This window comes from Rhodotorula toruloides (assembly GCF_000320785.1).
Source record: "Rhodotorula toruloides NP11 unplaced genomic scaffold Scaffold26, whole genome shotgun sequence".
Taxonomy (NCBI): Eukaryota; Fungi; Basidiomycota; class Microbotryomycetes; order Sporidiobolales; family Sporidiobolaceae; genus Rhodotorula; species Rhodotorula toruloides.
In genome coordinates, this window is record NW_015622986.1 from 200,636 (window position 1) to 224,391 (window position 23,756).

At 60.7% G+C, this 23,756-nt stretch overlaps 10 protein-coding genes across 10 annotated transcripts; 7 read left to right on the top strand and 3 right to left on the bottom strand.

Annotated features, from left to right (window-relative positions):
• Positions 1–254: 254 nt before the first annotated feature.
• On the bottom strand, positions 255–2,640 carry RHTO_04210 (saccharolysin; the record flags this gene model as incomplete). Its single annotated transcript, XM_016417878.1, has 6 exons — positions 255–333; positions 396–523; positions 592–753; positions 820–975; positions 1,037–2,092; positions 2,155–2,640. The coding sequence occupies 6 exons, from the start codon at positions 2,638–2,640 to the stop codon at positions 255–257; spliced, it is 2,067 nt and encodes a 688-aa protein (XP_016270794.1).
• A 635-nt stretch (positions 2,641–3,275) lies between these two features.
• On the top strand, positions 3,276–3,971 carry RHTO_04211 (AP-2 complex subunit sigma; the record flags this gene model as incomplete). The annotated part of the gene is made up of 4 exons (XM_016417879.1): positions 3,276–3,299; positions 3,365–3,496; positions 3,607–3,727; positions 3,817–3,971. The coding sequence occupies 4 exons, from the start codon at positions 3,276–3,278 to the stop codon at positions 3,969–3,971; spliced, it is 432 nt and encodes a 143-aa protein (XP_016270795.1).
• An 885-nt stretch (positions 3,972–4,856) lies between these two features.
• RHTO_04212 (NmrA family transcriptional regulator) lies at positions 4,857–6,179 on the top strand (the record flags this gene model as incomplete). Its single annotated transcript, XM_016417880.1, has 6 exons — positions 4,857–4,916; positions 4,972–5,154; positions 5,260–5,433; positions 5,511–5,820; positions 5,893–6,018; positions 6,082–6,179. The coding sequence occupies 6 exons, from the start codon at positions 4,857–4,859 to the stop codon at positions 6,177–6,179; spliced, it is 951 nt and encodes a 316-aa protein (XP_016270796.1).
• A 349-nt stretch (positions 6,180–6,528) lies between these two features.
• Positions 6,529–9,637, top strand: RHTO_04213 (tryptophan synthase; the record flags this gene model as incomplete). The annotated part of the gene is made up of 12 exons (XM_016417881.1): positions 6,529–6,573; positions 6,737–6,901; positions 7,059–7,152; positions 7,205–7,343; positions 7,409–7,493; positions 7,553–8,164; positions 8,249–8,498; positions 8,609–8,813; positions 8,900–8,964; positions 9,019–9,356; positions 9,461–9,542; positions 9,603–9,637. 12 exons carry the CDS (start codon positions 6,529–6,531, stop codon positions 9,635–9,637), a joined length of 2,115 nt encoding a protein of 704 aa, XP_016270797.1.
• Positions 9,638–9,909: 272 nt separating this feature from the next.
• RHTO_04214 (tryptophan synthase beta chain) lies at positions 9,910–13,007 on the top strand (the record flags this gene model as incomplete). Its single annotated transcript, XM_016417882.1, has 12 exons — positions 9,910–9,954; positions 10,135–10,299; positions 10,494–10,587; positions 10,643–10,781; positions 10,841–10,925; positions 10,983–11,591; positions 11,663–11,912; positions 11,977–12,181; positions 12,268–12,332; positions 12,387–12,724; positions 12,831–12,912; positions 12,973–13,007. 12 exons carry the CDS (start codon positions 9,910–9,912, stop codon positions 13,005–13,007), a joined length of 2,112 nt encoding a protein of 703 aa, XP_016270798.1.
• Positions 13,008–13,273: 266 nt separating this feature from the next.
• On the top strand, positions 13,274–15,993 carry RHTO_04215 (uncharacterized protein; the record flags this gene model as incomplete). Its single annotated transcript, XM_016417883.1, has 12 exons — positions 13,274–13,535; positions 13,589–13,804; positions 14,244–14,562; positions 14,627–14,736; positions 14,799–14,816; positions 14,881–14,920; positions 14,976–15,115; positions 15,185–15,211; positions 15,275–15,455; positions 15,519–15,563; positions 15,620–15,696; positions 15,782–15,993. 12 exons carry the CDS (start codon positions 13,274–13,276, stop codon positions 15,991–15,993), a joined length of 1,647 nt encoding a protein of 548 aa, XP_016270799.1.
• A 515-nt stretch (positions 15,994–16,508) lies between these two features.
• RHTO_04216 (40S ribosomal protein s14) lies at positions 16,509–18,070 on the bottom strand (the record flags this gene model as incomplete). Its single annotated transcript, XM_016417884.1, has 9 exons — positions 16,509–16,510; positions 16,570–16,591; positions 16,660–16,688; positions 16,751–16,767; positions 16,851–16,975; positions 17,065–17,103; positions 17,558–17,680; positions 17,859–17,957; positions 18,035–18,070. Coding segments are annotated over 9 exons (492 nt in total).
• A 304-nt stretch (positions 18,071–18,374) lies between these two features.
• RHTO_04217 (zinc finger protein 593) lies at positions 18,375–19,005 on the top strand (the record flags this gene model as incomplete). Its single annotated transcript, XM_016417885.1, has 3 exons — positions 18,375–18,412; positions 18,547–18,683; positions 18,755–19,005. The coding sequence occupies 3 exons, from the start codon at positions 18,375–18,377 to the stop codon at positions 19,003–19,005; spliced, it is 426 nt and encodes a 141-aa protein (XP_016270801.1).
• Positions 19,006–19,601: 596 nt separating this feature from the next.
• On the top strand, positions 19,602–21,493 carry RHTO_04218 (kynurenine 3-monooxygenase; the record flags this gene model as incomplete). Its single annotated transcript, XM_016417886.1, has 5 exons — positions 19,602–20,221; positions 20,279–20,423; positions 20,506–20,712; positions 20,788–20,860; positions 20,916–21,493. The coding sequence occupies 5 exons, from the start codon at positions 19,602–19,604 to the stop codon at positions 21,491–21,493; spliced, it is 1,623 nt and encodes a 540-aa protein (XP_016270802.1).
• Positions 21,494–21,590: 97 nt separating this feature from the next.
• Positions 21,591–23,657, bottom strand: RHTO_04219 (capsular related protein, Esterase, SGNH hydrolase-type domain containing; the record flags this gene model as incomplete). The annotated part of the gene is made up of 7 exons (XM_016417887.1): positions 21,591–21,669; positions 21,728–21,766; positions 21,829–22,241; positions 22,300–22,482; positions 22,542–22,632; positions 22,750–23,000; positions 23,130–23,657. The coding sequence occupies 7 exons, from the start codon at positions 23,655–23,657 to the stop codon at positions 21,591–21,593; spliced, it is 1,584 nt and encodes a 527-aa protein (XP_016270803.1).
• Positions 23,658–23,756: the final 99 nt, after the last annotated feature.

The following is a 23,756-nucleotide window of genomic DNA, read 5'->3' on the forward strand; positions in this document are numbered from 1 at the left end:
CGGAGTCGAGTGTCGAGCTTTCGTACGGCTTGCCTGAATCGCGAGAGCAGCGTAGACGACGCTTCGGAAGTAAAGAGAAAGCGCAACATGCCTGCGAAGGCGTAAGAGCGCGAGAGGAGCAAGCTTCAAGCGAGTGAGAGGGAGGTCAAGGACGATGCGTGCAGGATGGACAAAAGGGGATCTTGATGCAGGGCGGGGATGTGCACGGCAGTGTTACATGGTATTGCGAGGGCGACGAAAGGGCTGGCGTTTGTCTAACCGAGCAGACTCTTGAGGAACGCGTCGTTCGTGGGCTTGCGTCCGAGGAACTTGACCAGCGAGTCCATCTCGTCGCTGCGTGCAATTTCATCAGCTATTCTTCACAAGCGGGGAAGTTGGGAAGCGAGGAAACGCACCGCGAGCCACCGGGCTGCAGGATCTCCTTGCGGTACCGCTGACCGCCCTCCTTGCTCATCGGGTCCTTCGAGAAGACCGTCTCGTACATGTCGGCGCTGAAAACTTGCGACCAGAGGTAGCCGTAGTACTGCCAATGGAGGCCCGTCAGTCTGGGGGATCCGCCAAGCAGGATGAGCGAGCGAGAAAGGGACGAACTCCTGCCGAGTAGCCGCCTGCGATGTGTGCGAAGCCGGACTGTCCGCCGACGACTTCGTCCCCAATGGTCACCAAGCTCGTCTCCTCGCGCAGGTCGCACCACAGCTTGCTCATCTCGTCCGGCGAGAGGTTGTACTTGTCCGTGTGAAGCGCCATGTCGTACTGCGCCGGCGAGCAGAATGGTCAAGACACCGCATCATGGGGCGCAGACTTCGACACGCAACGCACCTTGCCGAAGAAGAGCTGGCGGAGGTTGAACAAGCCTTGCCCGACCGTGCGCGACTTGATAAGCTTCTCGATGAGGTCTTGCGGCAGGCTCTTGCCCGTTTCGTAGTGCGACGAGATCATCCGGAGGACGTGAGGCTCCCAGCACCAGTTTTCAAGCTGTACCGAGACAGCGAGATCAGCGTGTGGACAAGCGTTGAGGGAGAGGAACGCGACGCACCATCTGCGAAGGCGCCTCGACGAAGTCGCGTGCGACAGCGGTACCGTGGAAGCGCGCAAACTTAGTCTTCGACAGCAGGCCGTGGTACGCATGTCCCGCCTCGTGGAAGAACGTGACGACGTCGCCATGCTTCATCGTCGCCGGACGACCGGGCGTCGGCTTCGACAAGTTGGCGACCATCGCGACGACAGGGTACTGGCGGCCGTGTTCGGGCGAAGTATAGGCGGGAAGGAGGGGGAAGACGGCCGCGTGGCCGTACTTGTTGGCGCGAGGGAAGAGGTCGAGGTGCATGTATCCGAGGAAGGCGCCGTCCTTACCTGCCTGACCGGCCTCCCAGACGGCGTACATGTCGGCGTCCGCGTGCCAGGTCTCGCCTCCCGCCTCTCCCGTCTTCGGTACGGGGATGAGCTCGACGCCGAGAAGCTCCTTGTAGACGTCGAGGATGGCCGGGACGATGTGCGAGACGGGGAAGTACTCCTTGACGAGGTTGTCGTCGAGGTCCAGCGTCTTTTCGACGTGCAGGCGATCGTAATAGCGGTAGTCCCAGAGGTTGAACTTGCCGTCGAACGGCCAGCCGCGCTGTTCGCATTCCTCCTTCTTCAGGGCAAGGAGTGTCTCGCGCTCCTTGAGACCGAGCGGGCGGAGCTTCGACTCGAGGTCTTCGAGGAACGCGTGCACCTCAGACGGCTTCTTCGCCATCTTGACCTCGAGAACCCACTCGGCGTGGTTCTTGTAACCGAGGAGCTGCGCCGCCTCGTGCCGCAGCTTGACGATGTCGCTCAGGACCGATGCGTTCGCGAGCGTCTTTGCCTCGTACGAGAGGTTGGCGCGCTTGCGAGTTTCGGCGTTGGCGGCGTACTTGAAGATGGGCGTGATGTCGGGCGTCTTGTGCGTCACCTTGAGCTTCTTGACGCCGCCCTCCTCGACCTCATCGTAGCCGGACAGCACGTCTGCTGGGACGCCCTCAAGCTCCTCCTTCGTGAACAGCAGGAAGCCGTTCTCCTCATTACACGCCCGCTGGAACTCGATCTCGAGGCCCATGATCTTCTTCTTGAGCTGTTAGAGGCGAGCACAGTGAGTCAGCAGAAGGTATGGGGCAGGGGGGAGACTGGGCGCACCTCGAGGTACTCCTTCCGCTTCTCCGCCGACAAGCCGAGACCGTTCCTCTTCCGCTCCAGGACGAGGCGTTCCAGTAACCGCTTCTCCTCATCGTTGAGCTTGACGCCCTCCTTCTCAGTGTGCGCCTGCGCATCGAGCAGGGCCTCATAGATGTCGAGACGGGTCAACATCTCGAGGCTCCACTCCTGCGCCTTCTTGTCCGCCTCGACCGACGCATCACGAATCTCTTTCGAAGGATGGACATATTGCATGAAGAGGCCAGGCTCGATCTCGCGGTCCACTTCGCCCATCTTGATCGCGAGAGGGCGGACGATCGACTCAAAGGTCCGCTGCTCCTTCGGGACGGCGACAAGCGAGTCGAGGAAGGAGTTGGCGTCGGCAAGGGTCGAGTCGACGAGGGACGAGATGCGCGAGGCATCGTAGGAGGTCCAGCGGGGAGGGGGGACGGGCGGGCGAGGGTAGGTGGACGGGTCCGCGGCGGGCATGATGGGCGTCGGCTTGGGCTGCGAGTAGGGATGGGCTGTGTTGGAGAACTGGCGAGTCTGTGCAGGAAGCGTGCGAGGAGTCGTGTATGCGGGAGTAAAGTGGAGACGGGCGGCGGATCGAGCGGTCCTCGCGGCGGTTTGGTTCAAGTGCCGCAGTAGAGTTCGCTGAGAGCGTACGAGCATCTACCAATCAAGCCAGACAAGCACGAGCAGAGTGTGTGAACCCTTCAAGGACGACCCACAGGTCGCGAGGAAGTCTAGGTTTCGGCACTTCACCTGCGCATCGCTGCGCTGTTGCTGGACTCGCGTACTGCTTTGGCAGCTTGCTTGAACGACTAGCTGGCTTGTACAGCCCGCCAAACGCGACTCATCCAGCGGTTCAGACTTCATCGCTTCGTCGGACCTCGGGGTTAAAACGACGGACACGAAGGCTTGCAGGGCCCAGGTGAGCAGCTTGAACGACCGCGGTGCACCGCGCGACCCGGCTGACAGTCCTGCTCGCCCCCAGAGCGACTCGACAGCCGCTGAACGACTTGCTCGACCCTCTCTCACGCGTCGCAACTCCTTCCACTCAAGAGTTCCTGCGCTAGTATCCAAGCAAGATCCCCGAGACCGAGCAAAGGAGAACAGCTAGCATGATCCGCTTCATCCTGGTCCAGGCGCGCTCTCTCTTCCTTCCACCCCCACACCCTCGCTGACCTCGCTGACCTCCGTTCCCTTGCAGAACCGGCAAGGCAAGACTCGGCTATCCAAGTTCTACGTACCGTACGAAGAGGACGAGAAGGCGCGGATACGAGGCGAGGTGCACAGGATGATCGCGCCGCGAGACCAAAAGTACCAGAGCAACTTTGTTGAGGTGAGTTCGACGCTCCTGCTTGACGACGACGACATGGTGATACGGCTTCGCATTTGCTGTGACGTCGTTCTTAACGGGGTCGGGTTGAACTAACCCTGAACTCTCTACAGTTCCGCAACTACAAGCTCGTCTACCGCCGCTATGCCGGCCTTTTCTTCAGCTTCTGCGTCGACGCAAACGACAACGAGCTCGTATGGCTCGAGGCGATCCACCTCTTCGTCGAGGTCCTCGGTCCGTCTCGCTTCCTTCTCTTTCGTCGTTTCATCTCGCAAGTTTTCGCGCGCGTACAGGACTGACATCGTCTGGCTTCACACGGGCAGACGCCTTCTTCGGCAACGTCTGCGAGCTCGACCTCGTCTTCAACTTCTACAAAGTCTACGCGATCCTCGACGAGTGTTTCCTAGCGGGTGAGGTCGAGGAAACGAGCAAGCAGGTCATCCTCGACCGGCTGGAGTACCTCGAGCGGCTGGAGTGAGAGATGCTGGTGATACAGGGAGGTGACGGTGGAAGGACACTTGGTTCGTAGCGCGAACAGCTTGTTGTATCGATTCTCTTCGTCAGTCAGTCATCCTCGAGAGCCAGATCGCAAGTGCGAATTTGAGGAGGCGCTCTGGCTTGTGAATGATACGTTTTCACGCAGCGTTCAATAAGTCCTCCCGCTTTCCTACTTGCCAATCGCATCCCCGCTTGTTTCTCCCTCTTGTCTCCCTCTCTCTCCTCCCTAATTCCGCCGACTCGCTTTTTCCGCCTGACCAATCGCTGCGAACCGCAAAGAGGTTTGTCCTCTCCTTTCGTCAACCTCGCTCCTCCTACGCCGCACCTCACGCCCAACAACACCCTTCTGACCGAAAGAGGAGGGGTTTTTGCTTGCTCTCGCCTCTCAACGTCGTCGCTTGTCTTCCCGAGGTCACTATCGTATTCCAGTGACGCTTTTGTTCCCTCGCTTGCTCCGCGATAGCCCCGCAGCGTCGTTGCCGCCGGTGGACTCCTCCGCGAGCGAGGACGCTCCCCTTCCCCTCTTCCGCAACCTGCCATCGCGGCGTCCGTAGCCGCTCGTCTTTCGTCCCCTGTGCGCTTTGCTCGCCGTGTGTCGAACCATAGTCGCCGATCCCTCGCACTCACGGCGCTCTCCAGTCGACTGCCTATATATCTGCCCCTCCTCGTCGCACGTTCGCCCGCTCACTCCGCGGCTGACAACACAGAGTTTCCGTTGGCTGGTTTGTGCGCTTGCCAACCCGGTTACGCGTGCTGAATAACCCCGTCCCCACCTTTGCCCGACGATCCCGCTCTCGCTTCTCTCCTCTCTCTCCTCGGGATGCACACGTCTCTCCGACTCTCATTCTCAGCTACACGAACAAGAATGGTCGCTTCACAGTCTACCGGTCCCAAGGTCCTCATCATGGGCGCAACCGGCGCTCAGGTGCGTCTCCCGTCCCATCTCCCCCACTTCACTCGCTGATCCTCGGCGTGCACAGGGCGGCTCAGTCCTCACTCACCTCCTAGCCTCCGACAAACCCTACCAACTCGCAGCTTTGACGCGCGACCCGTCCAAGCCGAACGCGAAGGAGATTGAGCAGAAGGGCGTCGAGATTGTCAAGGGCGACACGGCGGATGTCAAGAGTTTGGAGCAGGCGTTCAAGGGACGCGAGGTGGTGTTTGTGAGTCGTTCTTTGATCTCCTGGCCTGGCGAGAAAGAAGGGAGGAGAGGGACCTTCGCACGCTTCGCAAACCGCTAACTCCCACTCACTCTGCTCCAACCGCAGGGCCTAACCAACTTCTGGTCCCACATGTCCTACGACAAAGAAGTAGCCGAAGGACGCGCGATCGTCGACGCTGCGAAGGACGCAGGCGTCAAGACGCTTGTTTGGAGCGGGTTGGAGAACGCGAAGGAGGTTTCGGGGGGGAAAGTTGCGGGTGTCGAGCACTTTGACTCGAAGGTGCGTTGGCGAGATCTCGCTTGAGTTCACTGCGGCAAACATGGAGGCTAATGACTGGGTTGGTTGGGCGCCCGCAGGCCGAGGTCACCAAGTACGCTCGCTCGGTCGGCGGCCTGACGGTGCTCAACGTCGAGCCCGGCTGCTACATGACCAACTTCCTCGGCGGCGCCATGGGTCCCCGTCGCTCCTCCTCCAACGCCGACGAAGTGCTCTTCTCGTTCCCGGTGCGACCGGAGGCGAAGATCGCGCTGCTCGCTACGAAGGAGGACTATGGCGCTTATGTGCGTGCGGCGTTGGAGGATGAGAAGCTGGTGAAGGAGGGCGGGGACGTCCTTGCTGCGAGTGACGAGTTGAGCGTCGAGGAAATGGTCAAGCAGTGGTCAGAGGGTGCGTCCCTCCTTCCCACCCCACCCTCTTGCTCCTCGGCGAAGACTGACAGTGTGAGTGGGACGCGCACAGTCACTGGCCACAAAGCTCGCTTCGTCCAGCAATCCGACGCAGACTACCTCGCGAACTTTCCGGGCAATCACGCCAAAGCAGGCGAAGAGCTCCTCGAGATGTTGCGCTGGTTCGACGGATACGGCTGTGCGTCTGCTCGTCCCCTCCCCCTCTCTGACTTGAGCCGTGGCTGATGCGGGTGTTGGGCAGACTACGGCGGGAAGAGTATCGAGCCGAGCCAGAAGATCCTCAAGGGCAAGGTGCACAGCTGGAAGGACTGGTGCAAGGCGCAGCAGTGGCAGGTCTGAGCCCGTCGTGCTCGTCGTCTGTGCGTGCTCGCCTGTGTGCGGTTGTAGGACTATCCAGCAGTCAGTGACAAGACCAGAATTCCGTTCCCCCATCCTCCTCCTCGAGTCCAACGACCTTGCCCGCTTCGCTCGTCTCCGCTGCTCGGTTGACTCGTTGCTGGGGTTGCGAGAATACGCTTGACTGACTGTGTCTTGACTTGCATGCAAGAGAAGAGGTGTTGGCAGTGTCCCCCTGGCGTGAACGGCCTCAAGCGCTCGCTGCGAAGTCCGCTTCCCTCCGCCGTCGACCAGCTTCACCCTCGGCCACACGCTGCTCGCTCTCTCTTGCACTCTTGCAGCACACACAGACATGTCACAGCACCTCAGGGACACATTCACAGCAAAGGAGGACTCGGTGCGCATCTCTCTCCCATCCAGCTCTCCTCCCGATCGCACGCACTCACTCTCGCTCTCACACCCCACGCGCCGCTCTACCGCCCTCGCCTGACCTCCCAACCCAACTCAACATACTTTCCCACCCGTCCCCGCTTCCTCGCACCCCTCCCGTCGGGTTACAGAACTCCCCCGCGTTCGTCACCTTCCTCACAGCCGGCTTTCCCACAGTCGATGCCACCGTACCCCTCATGCTCGCCATGGAGCGCGGAGGAGCGGATATCATCGAGCTCGGAGTGCCATTCACGGATCCGCTTGCGGACGGAAAGGCGATTCAGGAGTGTAACAACGTGAGTTCGCTCGCTTTCAGGCGGTTCTTTCGCTTGGACGGGCAGACGGGCAGTCTGTTCATGAGCTGGAAAGTAGTTGCCTCGAGCGACAACGGAGATAGGCAAGAGGAAGGCAGTCCAGCCGAGGCGATTCTGACCTCCGGCTCGCTCCCTGCAGATCGCCCTCGACCAAGGGGTCGACTACACCCGGTGTCTCGAATTTGTTAAGGAGGCGCGCTCGCAAGGCTTGAAGACGCCCGTGATCCTCATGGGTCCGTCCTAGGTCCCTCCTCCACCTTACCCAACTGACAATGCCCGCAACAGGCTACTTCAACCCTCTTCTTGCGCACGGAGAAGAGAAGGCGGTTCAGGATGCCAAGAGCGCAGGAGCGAATGGGTTCATCATCGTTGATTTGCCCCCGGAGGAGGCGGTCAACTTCCGCAAGATCTGCACGCGCGAGGGGTGTGTACCCGTACTCTCCTTCCGACAAGTGAATGAACAAGACTGATGCCTTGTGCGACCCGCAGCATGTCCTACGTTCCCCTCATTGCCCCTTCTACCTCGACCGAGCGCATCAAGTTCCTCGCTTCCATCGCCGACTCGTTCATCTACGTGCGCGCGCTCCTTCCACCCACCTTCCCGCTGTCGACTAACCTCGTACGCTCTTGCAGGTCGTCTCAAAGATGGGCACGACCGGCGCCTCGGACAAAGTCTCCTCCTCTCTCTCCGCCATGCTCTCGCGCATCCGCGGTCTGCTCAACCGCCCCATTCCTCTCGCCGTCGGTTTCGGCGTCTCAACCCGCGACCACTTTGAAGAAGTCGGCCGCGACGCAGACGGCGTCGTCATCGGTTCCCAGCTCGTCGCCATCATCAAGGACTCGTTCCAGCTCGGTCAGGCAGCGGCCGTCTCGGCCGTCGAGGCGTACTGTCAACAAGTCTCGGGCAACCGGACTCGTGCTGCCCCGCTCCCCAAGCGCGTCGTGTCCGCAGACGACAAGGCGAAGGAGATCGCTTCCGTCGAGGAAAAAGTCGCAAAGGCTGCGCGGTTCGGCGACTTTGGAGGAGCCTACGTCCCCGAGGCGTTGTACGACGCGCTGGAGGAGCTGACGACTGCGTATGCGGATGCGCGTGCGGATCCCGAGTTTTGGAAAGAGTGGGAGGGAGAGTTTGGGTACATCAATCGCCCGAGTCAGCTTTATGAGGCGAGCAGGTTGACGGAGCATTGTGGAGGCGCCAAAATCTGGTTCAAGCGTGAGGACTTGAACCACACGGGATCGCACAAGGTGAGTGGGCGTAGATGAGGCGGTCTCTCTCGCTCAGACGTCGAGTCGGACGACGACTGATCTCCGAGTTCGTCGCCTTCGCAGATCAACAACGCCATCGGCCAGATCCTCATCGCCCGGCGCCTCGGCAAAACACGCATCATCGCCGAAACCGGCGCAGGACAACACGGCGTCGCGACCGCCACCGCCTGCGCCAAGTTCGGACTCGAGTGCGTTGTGTACATGGGCGAGGAGGACGTGAGGAGGCAGAGCTTGAACGTGTTTAGGATGAGGATGTTGGGCGCTAAGGTGGTCGCTGTTGCGAGCGGGACGAAGACGCTTAAGGATGCGATCAGTGCGTCGTCGGTTCCTCTGGGTCCGCGATGAGCAGCGCGTCCGCATTCCCCGCGGAGCGTCCTTCTAGGTGGGTACCTGGAGCCTACTGACACGCTCTCCTCTGCGCAGACGAAGCGATGCGCGACTGGGTGACGAACCTCTCCTCGACGCACTACCTCGTCGGCTCAGCAATCGGTCCCGCCCCCTTCCCGACCATCGTCCGCGACTTCCAGTCCGTCATCGGCACCGAGATCAAGGAGCAGCTCAAGGCGGCGACGGGCAAGTTGCCGGACGCGGTGGTGGCGTGCGTTGGTGGTGGAAGCAACGCGATTGGGTGAGTGGGCGACGAAGCGGCTTTCACTCGTCTCTCTTGTTTCTGTAATAGACTTCCTGATCGCTGTCTTCGACGTCTGTTCGCAGTACCTTCCACCCCTTCATCAACGACACCTCGGTTCGGATCGTAGGCGTTGAGGCAGCTGGCGAGGGTGCGTTCGCCATCTTTCCCGCTTTCGAAAATTGAGCTTACTCGTCTCTCGCAGGCGTCGACACGGAGCGACACTCGGCGACCATCTCGCGCGGCACCAAGGGCGTCTTCCACGGCGTCCGAACGTACGTCCTCCAGACCAAGGTCGGCCAGATCCTCGGCACGCACTCGATTTCCGCCGGCCTCGATTACCCGGGCGTCGGCCCTGAGCACGCCTGGCTGCACGAGACGAAGCGCGGCGAGTACATCTCGGCGACGGACGAGGAGGCGCTGCGAGGGTTCCGGGCTTGCACCCAGATGGAGGGTATCATCCCGGCGCTCGAGACGTCGCATGCGGTTTGGGCGACGATGCAGCTCGCCAAGACTATGCCGAAGGACGCCAACATCGTCATGGTGCGTCTCGCGACTCGCCTTGTTGCTCGCGCTTCCCGCGCAGCCCTGGTGTCGGCTACTCGAGCCGGTGGTCGAGCGACTCTGACCGCTTCGAACGGCTACAGACCCTCTCAGGCCGCGGCGACAAGGACGTCCAGGAGATCTCGGAGATCCTGCCTGGCAAGTGGGCCGACAAGCTCGACTGGCGTATGTCTTCGCGCTTCTCCTTCCACCTTGCAACTCTCGCTGACACGCCAGCTGCCACAGACATCGACAGCAACGCCAACACCGTTCAGGGATAGATGGCGTCGCTGAACATGAACACCAAAATCAAGTAGAATCGCAGTCTTCGCAACTTGTCGTTCGTTTGCAGTCGTACGTATTCCGCCATCGCTCTACTGACTTTCCGAGCTTTGCTGCTTCTCACCGCTCCTTCGTCTCCTTGCTGGCTGAACTAAATCTCCGCTGCGAGCGCGTCGTCCGCGGACGCCGCCGGATCTTTTCATCGTTTCGCTCGCACTACTTTAGTCTCTCGCTCTGTCTCTCTCCTCTCACCGTGTGCTGGACTTGCATCATGTCGCAGCACATCAAGGATACGTTCAAGGCGAACGAAGAACGGGTGCGTGCGCTTTCAGCGGTCGCTGCTCTTCCCTCCTGCTCACGCGCTGACAATCGACCGAACTCGCATGCACGCTCCTCCTCCTTCTTTCGACACGCCGTCTTCGACGAACACTCTCTCGATTCTATCGCCGTCCTCACGACCCTCACAATCCTCACGATCGCCCTCGAGCCGCCGCAGAACTCGCCAACCTTCATCACCTTCCTCACAGCCGGCTTTCCCACAGTCGATGCCACCGTACCCCTCATGCTCGCCATGGAGCGCGGAGGAGCGGATGTTATCGAGCTGGGAGTGCCGTTCACGGATCCGTTGGCGGACGGGAAGGCGATTCAGGAGTGCAACAAGGTGAGTACGATGGATTCGGTTCTCCTGCTGGCGTCGCGAATGGATGCAGCCGGAAGAATAGGTGTGTATGGCGCTCGGGGTTCGACGCTGGCAGACGACCGGGAGGTCGGCACGAGGGATAGCAGGGCCGTCCCGACGCACGAATACTCTTCTTCCGGCGTTACTGATGGTCCTGCGCGCAACCCGCTGCCCAGATCGCGCTCGGACATGGAGTCGACTACGCTCGCTGCCTCCAACTCGTCAAGGTGGCGCGCTCACAAGGTCTGAAAGCGCCCGTCATCCTCATGGGTTCGCCTCGCCTCATTCTCCCATCCTTTCTCAAGCTCACTCCTCCGGGCTACAGGCTACTACAATCCTTTTCACGCTTATGGCGATGAGCAGGCGATTATGGATGCAAAGAGCGCCGGTGCGAACGGCTTCATCATCGTCGATTTGCCGCCCGAAGAAGCTGTCGACTTTCGCAGTGTCTGCGCACGAGAGCGGTTCGTTCGAGCTCTCTAGCAGTCGAGACCCAGATGACTAATGCGCTTGAGCTCAACAGGATGTCTTTCGTCCCTCTCATCGCGCCTTCGACATCGCTCGAGTGTATTCGCTACCTCACCTCGATCGCCGACTCGTTCAACTACGTGCGCATCGATTGTTCTCACGCTTTCAGCACGCTCTCATGCATCGTATTTGCTCAGGTCGTGTCCAAGATGGGACCTACCGGCGTCTCGGATTCCATCTCAGCCTTGCTCTCGCCGCTCCTTTGCCGCATCCGAAGCGTGCTCGACCGTCCGCTACCTCTCGCTGTCGGCTTCGGCGTGACGACTCGCGCACATTTTGAAGAGGTTGGTCGCTCCGCCGAGGGGGTCGTGATGGGTTCTCAGCTCGTCGCCGTTATACAAGACTCATTCAAGAATGGCGCAACAGCTGCCGTGTCCGCCGTCGAGGCCTACTGTCGACAAGTTTCGAGCAGTCGAACTCGGGCGACGCCGCTTGCAGAGCGTACCCTTCCGAACGTTGCCCTAGCAGAGCAGGACGAGCCGGAAGATTCGGCGTTGACAAGCGGGCGCTTCGGCGACTTCGGGGGCGCATACGTTATCGAGCCCTTCTACGGCGCTCTGAAGGAGCTATCAACCGCATACGAGGTCGCCCGCGCCGATCCCGAGTTCTGGAAGGAGTGGCATGGCGAGTTAGGGTACATTAACCGCCCGAGTCAGCTTTATGAGGCGAGCAGGTTGACGGAGCATTGTGGAGGCGCGAAGATCTGGTTCAAGCGCGAGGACTTGAACCACACGGGATCGCACAAGGTGAGTGGGCGAGGCGGACGGGCGCCTCTCTCGTCGGACGGCGGCTAATTCCCAAGTGCATCGCTTCGCAGATCAACAACGCCATCGGCCAGATCCTCATCGCCCGTCGCCTCGGCAAAACACGCATCATCGCCGAAACCGGTGCAGGACAACACGGCGTCGCGACCGCCACTGCCTGCGCCAAGTTCGGACTCGAGTGCGTCGTGTACATGGGCGAGGAGGACGTGAGGAGGCAGAGCTTGAACGTGTTCAGGATGAGGATGTTGGGCGCCAAAGTGGTGGCTGTCGCGAGCGGGACGAAGACGCTCAAGGATGCGATCAGTGAGTCGCCGGTTCCTCCTCGCCAACCGAGTACGAGCAATGTTCACCAGCTCTCTCTGCGCAGACGAAGCGATGCGCGACTGGGTGACGAACCTCTCCTCGACGCACTACCTCGTCGGCTCAGCAATCGGTCCCGCCCCCTTCCCGACCATCGTCCGCGACTTCCAGTCCGTCATCGGCACCGAAATCAAGGAGCAGCTCAAGGCGGCGATGGGCAAGTTGCCTGACGCGGTGGTGGCGTGCGTCGGAGGCGGAAGTAACGCGATTGGGTGAGTTGCGCGACGAAGCGACTTTCACTCGCCTTCTCTTCTTTGTGATAGGCTTGCTGATCAAAGCCTTTGACGTCCATTGGCAGCACCTTCCACCCCTTCATCAACGACACCTCTGTCCGGATCGTAGGCGTTGAGGCGGCTGGCGAGGGTGCGTTCGCCATCTTTCCCGCTTTCGAAAATTGAGCTTACTCGTCTCTCGCAGGCGTCGACACGGAGCGACACTCGGCGACCATCTCGCGCGGCACCAAGGGCGTCTTCCACGGTGTCCGAACGTACATCCTCCAGACCAAGGTCGGCCAGATCCTCGGCACGCACTCGATCTCCGCCGGTCTCGACTACCCGGGCGTCGGTCCTGAGCACGCTTGGTTGCACGAGACGAAGCGCGGCGAGTACATCTCGGCGACCGATGAAGAGGCGCTGCGAGAGTTCAGGGCTTGCACTCAGATGGAGGGCATCATCCCTGCGCTTGAGACGGCGCATGCGGTTTGGGCGACGATGCAGCTCGCCAAGATCATGCCGAAGGAGGCCAACATCGTCATGGTGCGTAGGCGACTCTCGCTTCGTTGCCCGCCGGTTGGGCCTCGCTCCTGCTTGACCGCTTCCCGTCGAAGCGCAAGAGATGCTGACATCGTTCATGAACCCGCAGACTCTGTCGGGTCGCGGCGACAAGGACGTGCAGGAGATTTCGGAGATCCTGCCTGGCAAGTGGGCCGACAAGCTCGACTGGCGTACGTCCTCGCGCTTCTCTTTCCGCCTTGCAACTCTCGCTGACACGCCATCCATCGCAGACATCGCCAGCAACGCACTCACCGTTCAGAGATAGTCGCTCAACCAAGATCAAGGTCTTCGCACCTTGTCGTCGTTCTCTTGCAGTCGCACGTATCGCGCTATCTATTCAATCGCTCCATCACAGCATCGCTTCAAACGCTTTCCGTTCTTCCCCCCTCGTCGTCCGCCCGTCATCCGCCATCCCGTCGCTCCGCGGACACCGACGGACCTCATCCTCGCTCCCTCGTCTCTTTGCCTCTTACCAATAAGAACTCGCTTCACTCGCCTCGGTCGACTGCTCTCGTCTTCTTCACAGTAGCTATGGCGCCTCAGATCGTGCCGACAGTGCCCCTCGCCGTCATGCGCTCGGCGGCGTCCTCCTTCTCCTCCTCTTCCTCGACTTCGCTTGAACCGCTCTACACTACAACCGTGATTGAGACCGTCTACGCCTCTGCGACTGCACAGTCTTCCTCGTCACCATCAAAAGCAGGTTCAATTGCATCGGCGGCTGCGGCGTTGGCTCAGGGTGATATTGGCGAAGGAGGAGAAGTCGAGAACGGGTATCTCTCGTTTGCAGAGATCGGTCAGCCTGAGTTCTCCCTTCATCTTGAGCACTCGCTAATATGCCTCCTGCAGGCGCTATCATCACCTCCCTCTTCCTTACGACACTTGTCGTCACTGTCCTAGCGTCTTTCGTCCTCGCTCAAGCGCGCAACGCTCGCCGACTAGCTGAAGGGCGATCTACGGATCTCGAATGGTTCGGACTGGGACGGAGCAGCCCAAAGGAGGGGGACGGGCGGAGATCAGCGCGTCCGAGAGGCGAGGCGAAAGGCGAGCAGGCTGGACTTATGGGTGCGTACGCTGCCCCCAGATTCTCTCTCCAGTCAAGACTGATCTCGTTCCTCAGCGCGAGACCCTATAGATAGCTCGTCGAGCGACTCGAGCGACAGCGACGACGACCTGCGAGGTCGGGCTTGAAAAGCGATCCATGTCTTGATCGCCTTGCGTGCTACGTTGCGCCAGTCACTTCCAGCCTGCCGTGTTCTCTTGATTCTCGTGCCCAACTTCACGATTCGACACGGCTGAACGAGGTCTCGACGCTCTGGCCTCCCCGAGGATCCGCGGAACCCGACGGACTTGCACACTCCTCTTCTCTCCCCGCCGTTGCCTCTCTCCTCCTTCCCCAGTTGCTGTTGGCGCTGCTCCACCTGCACAGCTTACTGAACCATGCGACGACGAGTCCCGCTTGCGGTGTCGCTCCTCCTGCTTTCTCGCCTGGCGTCTGCGGCAGAGTCCAGCACCGTCAACCTCTTCAATGTCGCGGAGGCGCTGAGCGCGGTGGCATCCAAGGCGTCGGCCGAAAAGGCGGGAGACTCGGCGGAGACGACGTCGGCGCCTTTACCTACCCTTCCGCCGACGAAGACGACCACACCCGCAAGCAACGAAGTTCCCCAAGGTATGGGGGTCGGTATGCACGGTATCATGGCAACGGTGAACTCGACGGGAACAAATCCTGCAACTGCGCCATGGGCGACCAAGACGTCGGGCGGAATGGCGGCATTTTCGGACGACCTCACGACTATAGTCGTGCACTCAGACTCTTCCATCGAGTGCGCCCAACTAGCGTCGACTTCGAACGGCAGGAGGTCTTGCTCACCGTTGTACTCGTCGCAGATACGGCTGTCCGCTCGAAGGCGACTCCTGGCAGCAAGAGAGCTTGACCGACTCGTTGACCGCGCACACGGCGACCGGCAAAGGATGCTACATGAAGTACACCTTCACTGGTACGCTTCGACGTGACTTTCGACAGCGTAAGTTCGGCAGGCTGACCCTTGCGCACACACAGGTGACAGCGTCCAGGTCTGTTCGTCGACTACTGCCCATGTCCTTTCCGTGCGGACCGCGCTAATCTATTTCCTCGCAAACAGACGGCGCTACAGGTGTTCAAGCGGGCGTCTTCGGCTGCTCGTGAGTCTCGGTGTCTCGCGAGCTTTCGCAGAAAGGACCTGACCTGCTTTCACAGGATCGGCACTTCGCAGTGGAATGCAACAGGCTGGTGGAACGCATACGGCTCAGGCAACCACTTCCAGCCCTACGCAGGGTCGTGCCAAATGCAGGGACTTGGATACGACTCTCACGAGATCCAGCTTGTCAATTCGCCGAGTGCGTTCTCGTCCATCCTTGTCCGTCTCGGTCGTCGCCCCCAGCCGCTGACCGCTTACTCTATCGCAGACGAACCGAAAAAGCTGTACTTCACTGGTGCGCAAGCCTGATCATTGCGAAACCCTCTCGACCTTCCTAACCAATCCTTCTCACTCGCAGGCCTCCGCTTCACGACAAACAAGACTCAAACCGTCTGGGAGACCCACTCATGGTCAGCCTGCTGCGCAGGGTACACCTTCCCGCAAGGCGTCGCAACGATCGTCTCGGTCGCTCCGTCTGCGACCGGGTCTTCTGGCGCGAGCGTTGGCGGACTGAGTACCGGGACTTTCGGATTCGTGATGTGCGTCTTCCATTCTCAGCGCTGAAGATACGAGCGATGCAAGCCGACACTTGAGAATGGCAGCGTCGGCGTCGCAGCCGCTATCATCCTCGCTTCCGTCCTCGTCGGGTCAGTCTTCCTTTCGCTGCGCTTGCGTATTCGCTTACGTTCTTGCTCGCTCTCAGCTGCATGTGCTGCCGCAAGCGCCCTTCGGCAGACCCCTCAGCGCACCTCAAAGCCGTCCTTGACTCGGAAGACTCGGGTGCGTCAGCGCGCCCGTCTCGCTCAGTATCTCTCCTCCGCTTCGAGGCTACTTGCTGATGCGTGAGCGGCTGCCGACTCCGCAGAATCGCACCCGCTGCACAAGCGACACTCGAAGAAGCGGTCAAGCAGGAAACGCTTCAGCGACAGCTCGAGGAGTCGCAAGCACCGAGAAACGACGACCGAGTCCGATTCCGAGGACGAGAAGAGTACGGGGACGGATGCGAGTACGGGAACGGGATCGAGTACGGATGAGAGTGCGGATGAGAAGCATGCGAGGAGGAAGAAGGACCGGTAGATGGGTGGGAGGGATCAGGTTGCATTCGAGGGGCGTCAAGAGCGCGTGACATCTGTACAAGGGACAATGAAAAGCCGGGAAGAGCCATCTTGAGCCGGTCTGAGAGAAGAACGCGCGACTGCGTTGAGCCGAGTCGGATTGGCCACCGTCCCGCTAGCGCGCGATGCAGGCGACGCAAGACGCGATGCAAAGCGGACGTCAAGGCCGACGCCAAGACCCCAGTCGCAGCTTGAAGAAAACGGAAAGCAGTCGGGGTCCTCCTCCGTTCCCCTTGATCCAATCTCCTCACGGCACACTTCCTCGCGCCAAGAAGCGCACTCTTTGGGTCAACAACGACGCTGAATTGCCCATCCACCCGTATATCGAGCAAACAAACCCAACACAGCGCCCTTGTCCTCCTCCTCCAATCCTTTTCCTCGAGATCCGGAACCGAGTCGAGCCGCAGCGCAACGATGCCGCAGTGAAGCGGAAGGTGCGTTGTGAGCTCGACAAGGGCGCGGGGCGGGACGAGGCGATTCTGCAAGTGGGCAGAGTCAGCATCTGCGCAGGCTGAGGAGAGGATGCGACGCGACGAACAGAGACGACGACCACGGCGACCCTGTAAACGTCACAGGCAAGAGAGTCAGTGCTTGAACGCGAGAGAGGCGAGAGAAGGGCGCTACGCACGCCCTTGCGACGGGTCGAGTCGGTGGGGACTGCGTGCGAAGGACAAGGTCAGGAAACGCCAGGATCCGCCCTGTAGGCTCTCTTAACGTACCAGGGGTGACGTCCTCGCTATTTAGGTATCCAGAGAGTCAGCAACAGCTCCAACACGCATTAGAAACGCGCGAAGTCGAGAAAAAGGGGAGAGAGCGCACATGCGACCGATGCGCATGCCAGCGCGGGCGAGCGCACGGAGAGCCGACTGGGCACCGGGGCCAGGGGTCTTCGTGCCGACACCACCGGTGGCGCGGATCTTGATGTGGAGGGCGGTGATGCCAACCTGTTTCGCGAAGGAAAAGGTCAGTACGTTTTTCTCGAGTTGCCGAGGCAGCGAGAAGAGCGAGGTAAACGAGGGGAGAGAGAACGCACCTCCTTGCACTTGGTGGCAACGTCCTGGGCCGCAAGCATCTGTTTGTGGCGAGTTGTGCGAACCGCAAAGAACGGAAAAAGGCGTCGAGAGCGCCGTGGAGGGGATGGCGCCGTGGCACGCCGTGATAGTCGAAGGGACGTATGAGAGGGCGGAGAACAGACAGGAAGCCAGCAAAACGAGAGACAGGCGAGATTTGGGAGGAACGGGAAAGGGCAGGGAGGCGACGTCCAGAGGCAAGGGCCAGGCACGCGGGCATCCAGCAGCAGCGGGACGGTGAACAAGGCGTACGCATGGTGCGGAATGGTCGAACGGCACGTGCCGGAGGGAGGGAAGTGAGGAGAGGGCGATTCGAGGAGAAGAAGCGGGGGAGTGGTCGGCGGGTCGGCGAAGGTCGAGGGAGAACAGATCGAGGTCGATGGGAGAAACAACATGCAAAAGCGACTGTCAGCAACCGTACAACCCTCACGAGGCTCGCGAGGAAGCGAAACGCACGGCAGCGTAGGGCGACGACTCGTCACGGTCAGCCTTGACCTTCATGCCACCGGTGACACGGGCGATGGTCTCCTTGCCCGACATGTCGGTGACGTGGACGAAGGTGTCGTTGAATGAGGCGAACTGCGCGAGGGTGCGAGGATGGAGGTCAGTCGAGCTGCTCGCAGGTCAGGAGGAGGCCACCGCGCGTCGCAAGGTCGCGGGCGGCTCCAGAAAACGCGAGAGAGTTCGACGCACGATGTGAGCAACGCCTAATCATCCCAACAGAACCACATGGAGCGAGACGAAACGGCAAGCGAACGGGGTCAGCACGGCCAGACGTCCTCGCCTCCTCAAGCTCGCGGCGGGACGCACCGAAGACGAGCTCGCCCTCCTTGACGTTGGGGCCAAGGGAGGTGGTCTGCGTGCATCGCACCGAGTGTGCTGTCAGCGAGATCTGGTTGCGGGTTGTCAAAGTTGCGAGGTGGGCGTGCTCACGGTCTTCTCGACGGCGGGAGCCTTCTTGGGAGCCATTGCTAGTGTCGGTGTGGGTTGGTGAGCGTCTGGAGGGGACGGTCCGCTACGGTTAACTCGGCTTGCGAGACAGAGGCGTTGGCGGTGAGGAGCAAGAGCTGGGACTGCCTCGACGACGAGGGTCACACACCCGCTCAACACTCCCACACGCTCAGGGGACCAGCTTGGACTGCACAGCTACTCACACAGGCTCACTCAGTCGCCCAGTCTTGTCAGCGAACTCGCACGACCTCTCCATCCCACTCCCACTCCACCCCGCCTCGCTTCATCAACTCGACCCTCTCCACCCCTTCACACGTGCACAATGGGCAGGAACAGGCGCTCGAGGACTCACTCCAACCCGTACGTGCACGCTCGCGTCCTTTCTTGTCCCTTCGCGAACTGACAACGACCCTTTCCCGCCTTGACCGCCACTTTACCCCTCTCGTTCTCCCCTCTCCCCGCTCAACTGCACCCAAACTTGCTCGTGCCGACAGCAAAAAGAACCAGGCGACCGACATCAAGACGAGGCGATACAAGCGCGACATTGACCAGATCCACGAGGACATGAAGGATGGCGGCAAGAAGAAGTTCCTCGAGGACTTGACGAAGAAGGATATTGAGGACTTGCCGGGTGCGTCAAGTCTCGCTCGCAGTTTGTTTGAGTTGGGAGAGCGATCCCGCTGACACGGACATGGATGACAGGTCTCGCACAACACGTCTGCGTCGCCTGCGCCCGCTACTTCGCCGACTCCGCCGCGCTCTCCACTCACATCCGGGGCAAGCCTCACAAGCGCCAGCTGAAGAAGCTCGAGGAGGAGCCGTACACGATTGAGGAGAGTCGGAGAGCGGTTGGATTGGGCGTTGACAAGGGCGAGTATGGGAAGAGGAAGGAGAGGGAGGCGAAGGAGGAGGAGGAGCGGAGGGCTAAGGGCGAGGAGGCGATGGAGGCGTGAGCGGCTTCGGCTTGATACCACAACTGCCTGGGCGACCGGCTCCGTCGTCTCTTGTGCGCGACGAGTCCCGCCTTCATCTTCCTTCCGCCGCGCGACCTACACCTACTTCTCGACCTCGCACGACGTCCGACGTGAATTCTCCGCCGCACCTTCAGCCGGTCCTTCGCATTCCTCTAGACGCCATGTACTCTTCGCTTTCCGGTCACTCTCGCATCTCACCGTTGTTTCCTCTGTTTCGAGCTGTAGTACTGTGTAACATCACTGCACGATGTCTTCTGCCTATCTGCGCTGCACAAGGCGAGAGGACATAGCTGGCTTGACTTTCGGGACTCGTCCTCGACTCTCTTGCGTCGTCCACCACGGCTCACCCGCTCATTCCGCCTTGAAGGGCCCGCTCACCGCTTTCAGTAGCTCCCGAACACTGCCGCTGAGCCCCGTCACTGCTCTGCCGCTTTCCTCCGCCTACGATACCGCTTCATAGTCCGACCTTCCTCGACACCCGAACTTCGTGATCGTGCGTCCATACTCTCCTTGGGCGGCCTGCGAAGTCCACGCATCGACTGACAACTCTCTCTGGCACCTACAGAGCCCCCACCATGTCCACAGACGAGCGAACCGCCCTTGTCGTCGGTGCCGGCCTCGTCGGAACGCTGACAGCAGCGATGCTCGCCTCTCGCGGGTGGACCGTCACACTCCTCGAATCCCGTTCCGATCCGCGAGAGGGCACGCACGCTGAACGAGCGAGGTCGATCAACCTTGCGCTTTCGCCGAGGGGGATTGAGGCGCTGAGGAGTGTTAGTGAGGAGTTGGTGGAGAGGGTTGTGAGGGAGGGGATTGAGATGAGGGGACGGATGGTTCATAAGAATAAGGTGGGGAAGGTGAAGGGAAAGGGGAGAGAAGTGAGAGTGGAGAAGGAGGGACAGGATTACGGACGATATGAGGAAGAGGGAGAGTGCATTCGCTCGATTTCGAGGACGGCGTTGGGCATTCACCTCCTCGACCACGTCGATGGCTTGCCGAGCGAAGGACGAGGGAGCGTCACGACCCGCTTCGAGACCAAGCTCGTCGAGATGGACTTGCGCAAGGAGGACGGCGTCGACGTCGTCTTGCAGAAGAAGGGCGAGCAGCCGAAGAAGATGCACTTCCACTTTGTTGTCGGTGGCGACGGCGCGTACAGCAAAGTCAGGCAGCAGATGATGCGCGGATCCAAGTTGAGGTGCGCTCGTCTTTGCTTCCTCTGAATTCCCGTTCGTACTGACGCTGTCCTTGGCAGATTCGACTACCGCCAGTTCTATGCGCCACACTCGTACCTCGAGCTCTCGATCCCGCCCGGACCGAACGACACCTTCCTCCTCGAGCCGAACTACCTGCACATCTGGCCGCGCGGCGAGTTCATGCTCATCGCGCTGGCGAATCAGGTGAGTGGACGCTCGGCTTCGTCTCAGTGTTCAGTGTTTGTTCGACAGCTTACTGATGCCAGCCGACGGTGTCGATCCGCAGGACAAGTCCTTCACCCTCACGCTCTTCGCACACGACTCTACCTTCACCTCGCTCGACGCCGAACTCGCTTCCCTCGCACCAGGCGCACCCAATCCAGTCGTCGAGTTGTTCCGACGTGAGTTCCCAGATGCGCTCGAACAGATGGGCGAGGAGGCGTTGTTGCAGAGCTGGAGGGAGAACCCGAAGGATGGGCTGATCACGGTTGAGGTGTGCCGCTCTCGCTGCATTCTGCGCTGTCTCGCTGCGAGATGGTGTTGATCATCAATCTGGAGTGTTCCGCAGTGTTCGCCGTACCACTACAAGGACAAGGTATTGCTCATCGGCGACGCTGCTCACGCCATGGTCCCGTTCTACGGTGCGTGACATCCATCTCCCTGCGAACCCTAGGAAGCTAACACAGACTCTTGCAGGCCAAGGCATGAACTGCGGCTTCGAGGACGTCCGCGTTCTTTCCTCCATCCTCGACCACTTCGGCGCCTCTCCCTCACCGCTCGTCCCCTCGCCTCTCCCCTACTCGCTCGAAACTGCCTCCCTCGCATCCTTCTCCAAGTCGGCCACCGAGGGCGACGAGACCGCCCTCGCCCGCGCCCTCGCAACCTACACCCACCTGCGCGCTCCCTCACTCGCCGCGATCCAAACCCTCGCCCACCAAAACTACACTGAGATGGCCTCTTCCGTCCTCTCGCCTCTCTACCTCCTCCGCCGCTCGCTCGACTCGATCCTCACGTCCGTCTCGAACTTCCCGCTGTTCGCGATCAAGCGCGACTCAGACCCGCTCAAAGACCAGGGAGGCAGGTGGGAAAGCTTGTATAGGATGGTTACCTTCAGGCCGGGGTTGGCGTATGAGGAGGTCATCCGAAGGAGGGACTGGCAGGCCAAGGTGCTGGACTGGGCGGCGAAGGTGGTCGGAGGAGTGGTCGTTGCGGGTGCCGTCGCGGGCGTCGGGTTGCGGTACGCGAGCAGGTATCGTCTCGTGCGGGCGAATTAGCGGCGTAGCTCGGTGCAGCAAGAGAACGTCCGTCTCTCCATCCGAGGCCAGTAACCCCGCTGAATACGGTTCAGGGATTCGCGATACATAAACGCCTCTACATACTCGCGATGCCCTGGACCCGCCACTTGTGACCGCCGCTTGTCGTATCTGACGAGACCTCGCACGCCAGGATGCTGGGAGAGAACTCGGAGGTCAGCGAGGATACGATATGTCGGGAGAATCGATACGCACTGCTCGCCCGCATGCAGTCCATCCGCGAGCTCGACAAACCTGCGAGCGCGAGCGAGGTCAGCACGATCGAAGGAGAGGAGAGCGGAGACGAGAGGACGCACTCGGACCCGGACGCCGCCTTCTGGGGCCAGTGAGTGTTGACGATCCACGACTGCAACTCTGCTGCCTCCTTCCCCTCCTTCGCAAACTTGTCCTCCCACTCCTTCTCATCCATCTCGGGCTCCTCAACCCAACACAACGCACTCCCAGGCGCTTCTCTCAGCCTAACTTTCGGATCTGGACTCGCCTCATCCTTGCCCGACCCGTTCGTCACGTAGACAAAGATGCCGACTTTTGAGCCGGTGAAGCGGAAACGGATTTGCGAGCCCGGGATGGACGAGATCCACGCGATCTTTTCGTTCCATTCGACTTTCTTGAAGGCCTTTGAGTGCGAGAGGGGGACGAGCGGAGAGAAGGGCGCGCTGGTGGATTGGCAGAGGGGAGTGACGGGTTTGGGTCGCTCGTCGCGGAGCCACTGCGGCAGAAAGAACGATCAGTCGTGTGCGGGACGAGGGAAAGTTGACGCGGCGCACCGAACCGAACAGCGTCTGAGGCGGCAGCTTGACCAGGTCCTCCTCGACAGGCCAAGGCCCGCTCTTTTCGAGCTGCGGAGGCGGAGGAAGCATGTCCCGCCGCTGCGTCTCGCACACCTCCTTTCGGATGAAGAGCGAGATCATGTCGGCGAGCGCGCGGTGGCTGGTTTCGGAGATATGTCGCTGCGGAAGGAACGTTAGAAGGGCGTCTTGGATTCGCGAGGAACGAGGAGCAGACGCACGTAGTCCCGCCCGCCCCATTGATCGAGTCCGAAGATGATGTTTGCGTCGTCGCGGTGGTGCATGACTTGCGGGAGCAGGAAGTTGCGGATCCTGCGGTGGAGAAGCTCGTTAGTGTGCGAGCAGAGGGGAGGTTATAGCGGAAGAGGGTGAAAGGAGTCGGTAGAAGGAGGGGGAGGGAGCGAAGGTCGTCAGTGGGCGGGCACGCACGTGATGACGGGAACGTCGAAGAACTGGCTCGTAATGAGACCCGCGACAGCGCCTCGAGCGAGTTCGTCGAAGACGATCGCGAAGACGCTGACACGGACGACTGCCGGGTTCTGCGGAAGCTGGAGGAGGCCGCGCATGAGAGCGTCGACGTCTCGCAGCGTTTCCAGATCTGGAGGGTCGTTGATGTCGAGTTCGACGAGGTAGAGGTCGAGGTCTTTCGGTACGACTGCTTCAAAGCAGTAGGCGAAGAACTGTAGGATGCGAGAAGGTTAGCGCTCCTTCAATAAGCGGGCGCAGCTGCAGATTGGCCTCGCCAGCTTAGCAGCAGAGACAATACTGCACTCTTCAGCAACGAGCAATACGGGGAAAGGAGAACGCACCCGGCTGTCGACCGCAGAAACCGCTCCGACATGCATCTTCGCCTTGGGGAAGAGCTTCTGAAAGTCCTCGAAGAAGCGGTCTTCCCAGCGCTGCTTCCCGTACGGCACCGAATGTCCCGCCGTCACGCTTGCCCCCAAAATCCCAATCCCTACCTCCTCTCCTCGAAGTGCCTTCTCCAATACTCGCCGCAACCGGATCCCTGATCCCTCATACGCGCGCGACAGTCGGATGTTGTCGAGACCGTACTCGCAGAGTGGGTCGGCGGGGTTCAGGTGGCAGACTTCGCAACTTGCTGTCGCGATTGAAGGCGGAGTCGCGTCCGAGGCGTGAGAGACGGCTGGAGAGACGGAGGAAGGCGCTGGCCGGTGTGACTGGTCGCGTAGTCGATGCTGGTAGTACAGGAACGTGCTGGCGTAGAGGATGATCCAGCCGAGCGAGGAGAGTGTCGGCCTGAACCGTCCGCGAGATCGAGGAGGGCGGAGTCCGGGAGGACCGCTCACAGGCGGGAGGATCTCAATGGCGCTCATCGCAGACGCGGTGAGAACGTCCCAGCGACGCAGCACAGGTCCAGCGGCGACGAAGCGAGCGAGGAAAGTGAGCGCGACGAAGACGCGAACGATTCGGAG